Source organism: Meles meles, chromosome 1 (genome assembly GCF_922984935.1).
Source record: "Meles meles chromosome 1, mMelMel3.1 paternal haplotype, whole genome shotgun sequence".
Classification (NCBI taxonomy): Eukaryota; Metazoa; Chordata; class Mammalia; order Carnivora; family Mustelidae; genus Meles; species Meles meles.
Genome location: NC_060066.1, coordinates 9,052,823 through 9,065,243, shown reverse-complemented (window position 1 = coordinate 9,065,243; position 12,421 = coordinate 9,052,823). Strand labels below are relative to the sequence as shown.

Sequence of the window (12,421 nt, the reverse complement as noted above, 5' to 3'; positions counted from 1 at the left end):
GACTTTAAAAAGTGTTACAGAGTAGATGGTCTTGAGATCTGGCAGGGTGCCGCCCATGAGGATGGGACAAGGTTAGAGAAGGAGGGGTGGAACAAGAGATTGGTCTGATCTTGGAGCTGGGGACTCAGAGAATGGTAGTGCCATGGGAAAGCTTCTCATCCAGGCTGGAACTTAGAACTGGGCTTCCAAAGAAGGAGAACAAAGTGATGGGTGGGCCGGCAGGTGGATGGGCAGGATTCTGGCAGAGGAAACCATGGGGCAAGAGTCCACAGGCATCAGGGCAGAGATGCAGTCAGCCCTGGAAAAACTGCCCAAGACCTAGCGGTTTTATCGACTGTGATGTGACTTGGGTTCAGGGGCTCCTAAGACCAGGCAGGAGAATGGCAAGAATGAGGCAAGACCCCCACCCCAAAAAGGAGCTGAGGGGTTGAGTGAGCCCTCAGGAATCAGAAATAAGTGATCAGAGCTGGGGCATGTGGTCAGGGTGAGATAAATTAGAACTGAGCCCAGGAATATTGGCTTGGACCCACTAAGTTTCTCTGGGACTGGTCCTAAAAGCTGAGAGTGGGGTCTATCAGCCACCTGAGTTATTAAGGAAATTATGTCTTGGGATGGGGCCTGGATGCACTGACCCAGCAAACAGGAGTGTGTTCCTGAAGTGTAATTAGCCTACACTGCAGAGCAGATATGGAGGGAAGCTGGGTCAGGGGACAGTGCTGGTCTTTGGCAACAGACACCTGGTTGGGTTAGTCCAACTGTAAGCCCGCAGAATCCTCCATTTCTGCAGATGCCTTCGCTACCATCTAGTTCTTTCCCCAGAGACCCAGACTGGACTTTCTCCCAATATAGACGGATTGTAGGGGCACATTCAGGATTCCGGGTGAGCTTGGCTTAGAGACTGGCACATAACAGATAGAGAATAAATGCTTGGTGAATGAATGAGCCAATGAATGAAGAAGAAAAGAGTGGCATTCTGTTTTCAGAAAGAACTCAAAGCTAGGAATCCACTTATGCATACTGAGTATGCATACAGAGTAGATCCCCCACTTTAGGGAGTCATGAAGAAAGGAACACCCAGAAATAAGAATGACCGTAACTCTGGGTCCTGAGCCACCCACACAAACCCCCTTGTCCTCTCTTTCTGTTCTCACGCCAGCTTCTTCGAATGTGAACGGCTGTGTGATGTGGACCCATGCTGCACCGGCTTTGGCTTTCTCAATGTTTCCCAGTCAAAAGGTAATAGTGATAATAATTCTACCTGCCTGTGTGAAGCTCTTTGCAACCTGGAAAGCATGCTCATGCCTCTGGTCTTCTTGTGCTGGATGGGGAGGCGTGATCCTTGTTCCCAGATGGAAAGTGGGGCCAGGGAGAAGGGAGGTGGTTAATCACTGGGGTAGTTAGCATAAGTCCTGGCCCACTGGCACTCCTGCCCTGCTGAAATGGCCTCCTTCCATATTCCCGTCTCATCTAAGACTCAGCTCAGGCAGCTAGGTGAGATGAACTCTTGATCCATCCATATGATCTGAGTTAAAACTTGATTCAGTCACTTACTAGGGGTGGGATCCTGGGAAAGCCACTTAATCCCAGAGTCTCAACATCCCTTATCTGCAAATAAGGATACAGCTGCTATCCCCTCATGGTGTTGCATGATCCAGTGATATGGTGCAAACAGGGCCCTAGCACAGCCCTGGGCACGTGACAGGTGCCCATGAGGACCAGCTGCCTCCATCCCTGTGCTCTTAGACCAGAAGCTCATTGTGGTACAGGTTTTTCATCAGTGGCTAAGGTCCCACCTGGAATATGGTAGAACGCCCCAAATATCTACTGGAGAATGATGAGTTTGCAGAATTTCTCTCATTCAGATACAGTCTTCCATCATGATAATTTTCCTGGTCCTGGTTCCTCTTTACTCCAGGAGGAGAAGTGACATGCCTAACTCTAAACAGCTTGGGATTTCAGATGTGCACTGAGGAAAACGGAGGAGCCTGGCGCATTTTGGACTGTGCCTCCTCTGACACAGAGGTCCGTACCTATCCTTTCGGATGGTACCAGAAACCTGGTGAGTGACCTGTCCCAAACAGCTGTGTGGGAGTCTTTAGTTGACCATTTCCTAACCATGTGTTAGGATGATGTGCTTGGTCTTGGAAGTAGATTAGCTGGGATTCATTGGGTACACGTGAGACAAACTGATCCTGTTCAGTGTAGGCAGAAAAGGAATTTATTAGAAGTCTGCTGATGGACTCAAAGAAAATATGACTCGCTAGGTCTCAGTGACATGGGTGCATTCAGCAGGAAGGGATGGACACATCTCTATCATCAGGTTTTGGTGTTATAGTCAAACTTTAAATTCAAGGGAGAGAGACTGGCCCAGCTTGGGCTATGCATTCTCCCATTGCTAGAAGGAGGGTGGGGAGGCTTGAGTGACAGTCCCAGCAAGACTGGATGCACTGGTCCCCAAGGTACAGTTAAGGTATGGTTACTGGCCAGGGGAAACCAACAGATGTGCCCTCTGCCAAGGTCCCTTGTTTTTTGTTTTTTGTTTTTTGGTTTTTTCAGGGACTTTTTTACTGTGTATTTTATTTTTTATTTCTTTTCAGTGTAACAGTATTCATTGTTTTTGCACTACACCCAGTGCTCCATGCAATACGTGCCCTCCCTAATACTTACCACCTGTTCCCCCAACCTCCCACCCCCCCGCCCCTTCAAGACCCTCAGGTTGTTTTTCAGAGTCCATAGTCTCTCATGGTTCACCTCCCCTTCCAATTTCCCTCAACTCCCTTCTCTCCATCTCCCCATGTCCTCCATGTTCTTTGTTATGCTCCACAAATAAGTGAAACCATATGATACTTGACTCTGTCTGCTTGACTTATTTCACTCAGCATAATCTCTTCCAGTCCCGTCCATGTTGCTACAAAACTTGGGTATTCATCCTTTCTGATGGAGGCATAATACTCCATTGTGTATATAGACCACATCTTCCTTATCCATTCGTCCATTGAAGGGCATCTTGGTTCTTTCCACAGTTTGGCGACTGTGGCCATTGCTGCTATAAACATTGGGGTACAGATGGCCCTTCTTTTCACTACATCTGTGTCTTTGGGGTAAATACACAGTAGTGTAATTGCAGGGTCATAGGGAAGCTCTATTTTTAATTTCTTGAGGAATCTCCACACTGTTCTCCAAAGTGGCTGCACCAGCTTGCATTCCCACCAACAGTGTAAGAGGGCCCCTTTTTGAAACTCATCAGTTAATCAGGATAGTGGTTACACATGACAGTTTTGGGACAGGAAAGAGGGGCACCAATGTGTATTTGACAACATACATGGAGTTGAGATTTCAGGATCAAGGCAGGGTTGTGTCAGTGTGGACACTTCACACATCTGTGCTGAGTATATCCCAGCACATTTTAGGAGCTCGATTTGAAAGTGGTGAATGAATGAATCGTCTGCACGTTGTGATGGAGACTCCTACACTCAAATGAAGAGATATTAGTGTCTTCCCAACTCTGTCACCTACTGTGGGTTTGTCTTTGGAAAACTCTTCTCTTTCCTCCATTTCTCTGTTGATAAAACAATGAGTGATACTCATTCCGGTCTTACCAGCTCCTACCTTCTGAGTATGTATCAGTGTGGGTACTCTCAGGAACACTGGGGAGTTGCATGGAGACTGGAAATCCTCCCCCTGTGTCCCAGAAGCAAATTCATAAAGATGTCTCAGATACAAAAAGATTGAAAACCTTGTCTGAGTAGTTGTCTAATGGAGAGGCTGAGCTGAGATTCATTATCTCCGGTCTCTCCTTCTAGTGGCTTCCTCCTTAGTTTCAGAGTTGATGATAGGACAGATGCTGGCGCTGCTGGGGCACCTGCCCTGGAAATGAGAGTCCTGGGATTTCTGGCTTTGAGGAATCTTAGAGATCCTTAACTTTGATCTCTGCTTTATTCATATCACCCAATACAACACATTGCACAAAGAAGGGAAGGAGAGGAGAATCAGTATTATTCATGGGTCTGCTGTGTGTTCACATGTGTGACCCTGCTTGTGCTGGGTCTTCTACATGGGTGTATAATTCACTAGGCCTGGTGCCCTGTGGAGTAGGCATTTTTCCTCCATTTAGAGATGAAGAGAGAATGGCATAGAAAGCTGAAGCTACCCAACCAAACCACACGAGAGTCAGGTTGAAAGCCAAGAGTTCATGACCCCAAACTTCACTCTTCTCCATTTCTATGTTGGCTGGTGGGTCTTTGATATCCCATGAGTGATCAGATGGGGAAATGTCCAGACCTTTTGTTTGACTGGTTTTCTGCTAACTCAATTAATTAATAAGCAATTGACGAGCACATTGAAAAACACAAAATAAAACTGACTAATAAGCTAACAGACCAAAACAGTCAATGAGTTGGCCTCTGGTTCCAGAGCCATCTTCTACTTGAGGGGCCAGAATGGGGTTCCTTGGTGGAATCTGGCCCTTGGCCCTTGTTCATGAGCCTAGTAATCCCCAAGGCATTCCTAGGCTTCAGGGCAGATTTATTTGGAGTTCATTATTAGCAGGCTGAACGGAATCTTCCCTGCTGGTGTCTACCTTGAGCATCCTGTGACCGATCCTTGGTCTGAATTCACTCAGTGTTAGGGTCATGCTTTTAGTTTTATTTTAACATCTTGATTTCTTTTAGGAAAAACCTCAGAGTTGTATGACAAAAGAGCCTCACTGGGTTTCTATTTAGAGGAGAATGTTCTATGTAGGCTTTCACTAACTCACAGGGACAGGGGAGAAGTGAGTGCCTGCTGAGAACAATGGCCCCTTGGGAGACCCAAGGCTAGCTGTGAGTATTGAGGGGGTTTCGAAACAGAACTCTTACCCTAAAGAGCCTCTCTGCCCATCTCTTCTCCCATCACTCTTCCCATCTCCTCACCCCACCAAAGACTGAAAAATGTCATTTTCCATCTTCATATTGCTCGGGGAAGAGTTGGGTAAAAAGAAGCTTAAGAAATAAGTCATTTGTTCAGAAAGATCATGGGAATCAGACCAGAGCATTGCAACATCATAGCAGGAGTTGGCAAAGCAAAGGACCCAAAGTGCTCATTGTCCCGACTCATTCCATCTATTCTGTTTCTTCTCATCTGACGGCACAGACCACTAGCTTTTGCAATATATATTTTGTAGGGTCAGGCTGGGGACTCAGAGTCTGTCCAGAAACTCCAGGCCAGCGAGTGCTGACTGAGCACAGACCATGCCCAAGGCTTTTGGTGTTACCAACCCAGCCTATATTCCTTGCACTCTTCCAGTGTGGCTGGCTGGATAAAGCATTTATAAGCAGTAGCTCGTCTAATCCTCATAACCACTGTGAGATGAGGAAAGGGAGGTCCAGGGAGGTTAAGTCACTTGCCCAAAGTCACACAGATATTGTGTCTTGTGCACCCAACTATATACCATAATGATTGAGCCCATCAGAGAGAACTAGGTCTGAACTCTGGCTCTGTCATTTGCCTGCCTGTACCTTGAAGGGGGCATAAGACCCCGAACTTCCCTTCTCCATCCATCCTGCACATGAAGCATTAGTTTTTCCAGAAAAATCCTTTGCAAGAATTTCTGTAATAGACCTCGCCCTTGCTTCTGAACTATGGCTTGGACACTTAGTGTACTGGCATCTGTACTGAGCGTTTCCCACAGGGCCCTGGTGAGCCCCCAGGCTGATAGCCAGACACAAGAAGCCTAACACCGGTCTCATTTCTGAAGAACTAGCCCTGAGGAAGGAGAAAGGAAGTGATACTCACTGAGTTCCTACTGCACGTCAAACGCTGTGGGAGCCTGAGAGGCAGAAGTTCCTGCCTGCAGAGCAGTTAGCTGGGCTGAGGACGCAGGTGTGAGAGAAACAGAATATCTCTGAAGCTTGGACTTTACGTCACAAATAACTCTAGAGCGCTTCTCCCCTGTACTGATTTACTACCTCCCTGTGAAGTTGGCTCTATTCCTCTCTCCTTGTGAGGAGACAATTATTCTCTGTAACCAGAGAGCTACTCCGGGACATGAGGACAGAGCTCACCCACAGGCTAGTATTCCTGTGGCAGGATCCACAGGAGCTTCTGGAACACAGAAAGGATTATGCAAAAGTGGCTGCAGGACAAGTCTGGATGTAGATGGAGAACATGCTGAAGGGAGCAGCAGCCACTGTGTGGGGACAGGCAGCAGGCCATGGAGGTGGGGTGCACCATGGTCCTGCCCTCACAGCCCTCAGGCCTTCAGAGACTTGCCTGCACGCCATTGGGCAATCACACCATAACCTCCATACCGGGCTGCTTGCAGAACAAAGGCCAGAGCTTACTCTCCTGGGATCCGGGAGCAGGGAACACCAAGAGGGGACACCAGAGAGCCCACGGCAGTGCCCTATCTGATTTTACTGTCCACAGTGCACAGAAAGTACCATGTGTCAGCTCAGAGCTGAGGCTCATGCAGAATGACTCTATGCAAATGAGGCTGTTGGCAGCCCCTTCCTGGCAGTCGGACCCCGAAGGCAAGCATTCTTCACATCCAGGAGGGGAGTAGGCGGGCGGGTGCTGCTTGTGGTCTGGCAGTGCCCCAGAGCCCAGGGTTTTCTGGAAGGGGAGGGCCTCTGGGGCACTGGTACCTTCCCTTTGCCCTTTGAAGACAACTAGGGCGACCTGTTCTCTCCCCAGCTGTGCGTGGCCTGCAACAGGCACAGGGTCTCTGATTTCTTTATAAAGTCAAATGTGGCTTCTAAAAAAAAAATAGTTGAAGCCACATGGTTCCCGCCCTCTGCTAAGCAAATGCACTTGGACCTTGTAGTGATTCTAGATATGGGAACATAAACTGGGAAGGAAATAAAAAGCCCTTCTCATTATGCCTCCTTACAGTCCTCGTGGAAACGGCCACCGGTAGGCAGCGATACGGAACAGTCCACTCTTCATTCTCACTCATATCCAGCCTGGTCCGCAGCACCAAGCTCGCTCTGGGCACCGGGCCGGCATTTTGCAGCAACATCTTCCTTAGTCCCCAAGCAATCCGATGCGGTAGGGCCTGCCGTCACCCGCGTTCTGTGCTGGGCTGGCCAGGGTTTCACAGGTGGCAAGGGGCAGGGGAAGCCCTGATTTGCCATGGTGTTAATGTCCCCACTTAGGCCACCAGCTTGCTCTCTGTCTTATCCCAAAGGCACAAGGTGGGTTGGGCCGCTGCCTTCGGCTCAGGTCATGATCTCAGGGTCCTGGGATCGAGTCCCTCGTCGGGCTCTCTGCTCAGCGGGGAGCCTGCTTCCCTCTCTCTCTCTCTGCCTGCCTCTCTGTCTACTTGTGGTCTCTCTCTGTCAAATAAATAAATAAATCTTTAAAAAAAAAAAAGAAAGAAATACTGTCAGGGGGTGACGAAAGGTAAGGAAAGAAAAAACAACAGTAGCGTCATATGATCTGTTCTGTGCTGAGATGAGCTGCCCAGTGGGGCTCCCGGGAATGGGCTCTGGCTCGCCTAATGCCTCTGTGACATCAGACCTTTCTGTATTTCCCAGTGGTCCATGGTATAATAAAATACACTGTGTGCTCTGTGTATGCCATATGCCTTCCTTACAGTACAACATGACACAACACAGCATATAATACAATACAGTTGTGGGACTCCTTGGCAGTCTGCCCTTACCTTGATTCCAAGATACATTTCCAGAAGAAGAGTTACTGCGTCCGAGGGTGAGAACATTCGAATGCCCTGGACAAGATGGTCTCATTGTTCTCTGAAGACTTCGCTAAGTCTTGGGACCTTGGCTCTGAGAACCACTCTCTTCCAGGAAAGACAAATATTTCAACACACAAACCAAGCTGGCCTGCTGGGTGTAGTAGGGCATGACGGTGGTTAGCAGTTCTGAATGTCACCTGAGGAGCTCGCAGAAGGCTGGATGAGCGAAACCAGAGCTCCGTGGTCCCCAAAGTGTGTCCTTGGACCAGCATCACCTGAGAACTTGTTAGAAATGCCAGATTATGGCCCCACCCAGGACCCCAGGACCTGCTGAATCAGACACTGTGGGGGCAGAACCAGGGCCTTCGAATGATGCCTGGGAGGGAGCGGGTGTTTCCAGGCAGGTGGAACCAAGAAAAAAAAAAGAACAAAAAACCAGCACAACTGGAGGTTAGAACCGAGAAAGGCGGGGTCATGGTTCACTGGGCCAAAGTGAAGAAGGGAGGGGATGGGTGGCACTTAGGCCAGATTAGGGCAGGACTCTAATCTAAGGCTTTTCAGGAGGCAGAGGAGGATAAGGGTGGCAAAGTGTGTCACTGCAGAAGGGCAATGTTAAGAGCAAATAATGGCCATCATTTATTGAGTGCCTGTGGTATGCCTAAATCTCTACATGTGCCAACTCATCTAAACCGTATGGGCCTGAAGTATGTATCGTTGTAACCCCTATGTTACAGACAAGGATGCTGAGAACAGGGAGTTGAGGTACCGTTCCAAGGTCACACGTAGGGAGGCATCCAAGCCAATGTTGCCCTGGGCCGCTGGCCCCAGAGCCCCACCCTTGACTGCTGATCCCACCCCCTGCAGCTGGGCGGGCATGGAGATTAGTCTAGGCCCCTGGGAGAAAATACTGATGGAGCTTTAGACCTGTTCAGTCCGGGGAGAGCGAGGGGAAGAAGATAGTTAGCACTTACGGATCACCTACTTAGTACGCCTGATGTCTCATTTAATTTTTCACAGTATCCTCCTTTTATCAGTCCTAACACTAGGTCTAGAGAAGTCAGATGACTTGTCCCTCCACACTGTTTCTAAGCGGCACACGGAGATTCAGGGCCAGGTCCGTCTGCGCTCCAAGTCCATGCGCTGCCCACACCGTCATGCTGCATGTCACGAACACCTGCCGTTTATTGAGCTCTTACCCATGCCTGGCACTCCACTGTCTCCTACCAGCCTCACGGTCATTCTCAAGGTGGACTTGTGTTAGCCTCATGGTGCACATGTGGAAATAGGCTCAGAGGGGTTTAGTTTCTCAACCAAGTGAAGAGTCAGGAAATTATGGCCGTGAGCACATGTGGTGTCCCACACCTGTCCCTGGAACAGGGCAGGACTGCACCTGCTCACCCCCAGACTCACTATTGGCTTTGGTGAGGGACAAGTGTGCGCAAATGAGGTGTGTGTCCTTTGTAGGCAGAAGCCATAGATCGAAAGTGAAGTTTGCTGGGTTCTCTTTCCCTGCTGTTGTGGAAACCAGGGGCATGGTGGAGCCCTCCTCCACCCGAGGTCTGGGAGGGGATGACACAGAGCCAAGCCCCAGCCCACCTGCTGCGGAAATGAGGTGCAAGGGCCAGACCCTCCTGCATGGTGGTTTTAAGCCACTGAGATGTGATTGTCCCCTCAGCCCAACCTCGTCCATCCTGACCGATTCAGGATGTCTCTGGGAGCTGAACACAGCCTTCCTGCCTTCCAGGTGTGACTTCGCCATTACCTCTGAACCTCTGTTAATGCCTTTGAGTGCGTAGGGGAGCTAAAAGGTTGCCTCTTCTTCTTTTCAGTTGCTCAAAATGATGCTCCCAGTTTTTGCCCCCCGGTGGTTCTGCCTTCCCTCCCGGAGAAAGGTAAGCGCATGGTCTTCTCCACCTCCCTGACGAGAGATCCATTTCACTGTGCCTTCTCCTCTTCCCCTTAGTTTTGCTGGCCCGGCCCTCTTGTCTTGCTTAATTCAAGCTCCTGTCAACTGCACGCATGCGTAGATAGGGCAACGCTGGCACCATGCCCATTGCACAGATAAGGAAACCTGCTTCCAGGGAATAAATGCCTTGACTGACCAGTGTAATCCACTGGAAGGCGAGGAGGGTTTAGTCCGGTTTCTGCACATTTCTTTCCAAGGATTGTTTTCACCCAGTCCAAAAATGCCTACACCTGCCCCGTCCGGGGGCACTGTCAAGAATGGTGGCTCTTACTGGGTGTTGTGCAAAAACAATGAATACTGTTATGCTGAAAAAAAAAATAAATTAAAAAAGAATGGTGGCTCTTTTGTCCCCAGAGGGAAGAATTAGCCATCTCTTAGTGCAGAGAAGCGGGGACTCGCAGTCCCCAGCCTGCTGGGTGGCACAGGAACATCTGAGGCGGGGTCCTACACCCAGGACCAAGGCCCAGACTGAAGCTGCCCCCTGGTCCTGCACATGGCGCACGGCCCCACCAGCACAGTCTTGTCCGGTCACGAGGCAGCAGGAAGTGTGGGACTGGGGTGGGCTCAGGGCAGGTGAGCGTGGGCCTTGATGCACATCCTGGTTCTGCCTTCCTTAAGTCGGGAAATGACTGCAAGGGCCCAAGCGACGGTGTTAATTCCCGTCCTGTGACATGATGTCTGAAGAGCTCCAGACACCTGTCATTACGATCCTGGCTGAAGAGACAGAATGTAGCTTGTGTAGGAGGGTGTCACTTAGCCAAGGCTGTGGCTAAAAGTGTAAACGTCCTCAACAAGCCAGCTTATGAGCTGCTTCCACCAAGTTCAAAGAGCTAACTTCGGAGATCGTATGCACATGTGGATATTTTTTCCGGCGCATTCTCTACAGAATTGTATCTGTGTCTAAACAGTTGAAGACTTTATGTCTAGGACTTTGGGTGTGAGAGTCGTACGGGTATTGCATGGCGGCCGCTTTTTGAAGTGCCGTGACGCAGGAGTCACCATTTGCCGAGTCGTGGATGGTGGACAGGGAAGGGGTCGCTTAGGGTTGGTTGACACACCCAAGGCCAAGCAGGGAATACATTTCCCAGCCAGACTGTGGTCAAGGTTGATAACGACTTTTATCAAGATAATGTAAAAGCAATTGGAATAATCAAATTGTCCTCAAAGATTTATGGTTTAAAAAAACCCAACTGGTTCCCTATTTCACCTCTACCGCCTGCCATTTCTGCTCCCAGAGCCTACCATGTTTAACTCTTAGAGCTGTTTAGTCTCCTTCTGGTCTCTCTGATTCTAAATAACACAAGACCTTGATATGTCCATCTTGGAAGCCACTGTTGAGTTCCTGGCTTGAATGGGGGAGGACTTGGGGTTCTCTTTTATCACCCTTTCCAATGTTCCCCCTTCATCTGCAAAATGTAGTAATGTCAGGACTTGGGGTTGAAACAAGAGTGAGTATTACTTGTTCTGTCCACATAAATATGGCTCACGGGGGAACCCCACAGAGCGGGAACGTTCTCCTGTTTCCATTACCAGTCACTGTGTGTGGGCGGCTCATCGTTCTGCTTCAACCCCATGTTCCACCCCTGCCTTCCATGACACCTTGTCCTTCCTGAGCTTCCTGCGGCGCCTGTGGAACAGACAGGTCAGACAGGTGCTCTGCAGGCACCTGGGGGATTAGCTTCTCCCCACGGACACGGCTGTTAACACACCTCCCTCTTCCTCTCCCCCCTGAAAAATTTGTTCAGTTCCCTTACCTGCTCTTTGCTCATTCTGGTTTCCATGTGTTATCTTTGTGGGTTTAGTCATTTCAAATCCCTTTACTTCATTTTGTAGGAGGGAGAGAAGAGAAATTGTGCTACATTTAATTAAATGTGAGAATGTAGTCTCTCTTGAAACTTTTCAACATTTAGCAAAGGCTTCATTTTGTCCTCAGCACTTTGCTAAGCATTTGATCTTCACCCAAATCTCCTCTTTTAATATCAGTTAGTTGTAGAAAATTCAAACAATGCAGAAACAGAGAAGACAAAAATCACAGAGTTACATAGGAGTCATGCCGGTTCAAACATTGCTTTATTTGCTTCTAATCTCTTTAGGCTTATTCTGTGGTCTCAGGTAGTTGTAAGCTCTCCACGATGTTACTCTTTTGCTTTTAATAAATAGAGCATCCTATGTATATTTCCAAATTATTATAGATCTCTCTAAATCATGCATTCATGTATGCATATGCTTGTTCATACATGTATATTCATTCATTCATTCATTTATTCATTCATTCCTCTGTCGTGATGCTTCCCATCTGGTGAGGAGGAAGCAGGTAAAGGCCGGTCATTGTCAGTTAGCAGTGGTTTCCGTACGCTTCGACCGGGTAGACAGGCTGCCCTTCACTAACTCGTTCCTCCATTTTTGGACATTTGATTGTCTATGACGCTTCCCCAGTACAGAAGTGCCCCAGTGAATCCCTGAGTACATAAAGCTCTTCCCAACATCTAGATTACCTCCCAGGGGCACATTCTCCAAAGCACCATTACTGGGTTTGACAACTTTGTATTTTAAGACTCCAGGTTTGTGTTGCCAAATTGGCCTCCAACAGTGGTTCCTAGTGACACCCTTGCCAGCAGTGAGTTCATTTCTGTCTCTGAATGTCAGATGCGTACGGTGTGATACGAACAAATCAGAGCATGTCTGCCCTCAGGTGATGAGAGTGCTTCCACTCTGGCTTTGTGATCGTTTGTATTTCTGAGACTTGAAGGCCCAGCCCAAGAAGGAAAAGGACGTACAAT

General features: G+C 48.8%; 1 protein-coding gene across 1 annotated transcript in view; it reads left to right on the top strand.

The window, feature by feature from the left end:
- Positions 1–12,421, top strand: part of TG (thyroglobulin) — a 233,512-nt gene that overhangs the window by 87,526 nt on the left and 133,565 nt on the right. Inside the window, exons 34-36 of the mRNA XM_046016730.1 lie at positions 1,157–1,236; positions 1,916–2,059; positions 9,505–9,567. Of these exons, the coding sequence (XP_045872686.1) occupies positions 1,157–1,236; positions 1,916–2,059; positions 9,505–9,567 (287 nt within the window). The remainder of the gene's footprint in view (positions 1–1,156; positions 1,237–1,915; positions 2,060–9,504; positions 9,568–12,421) is intronic.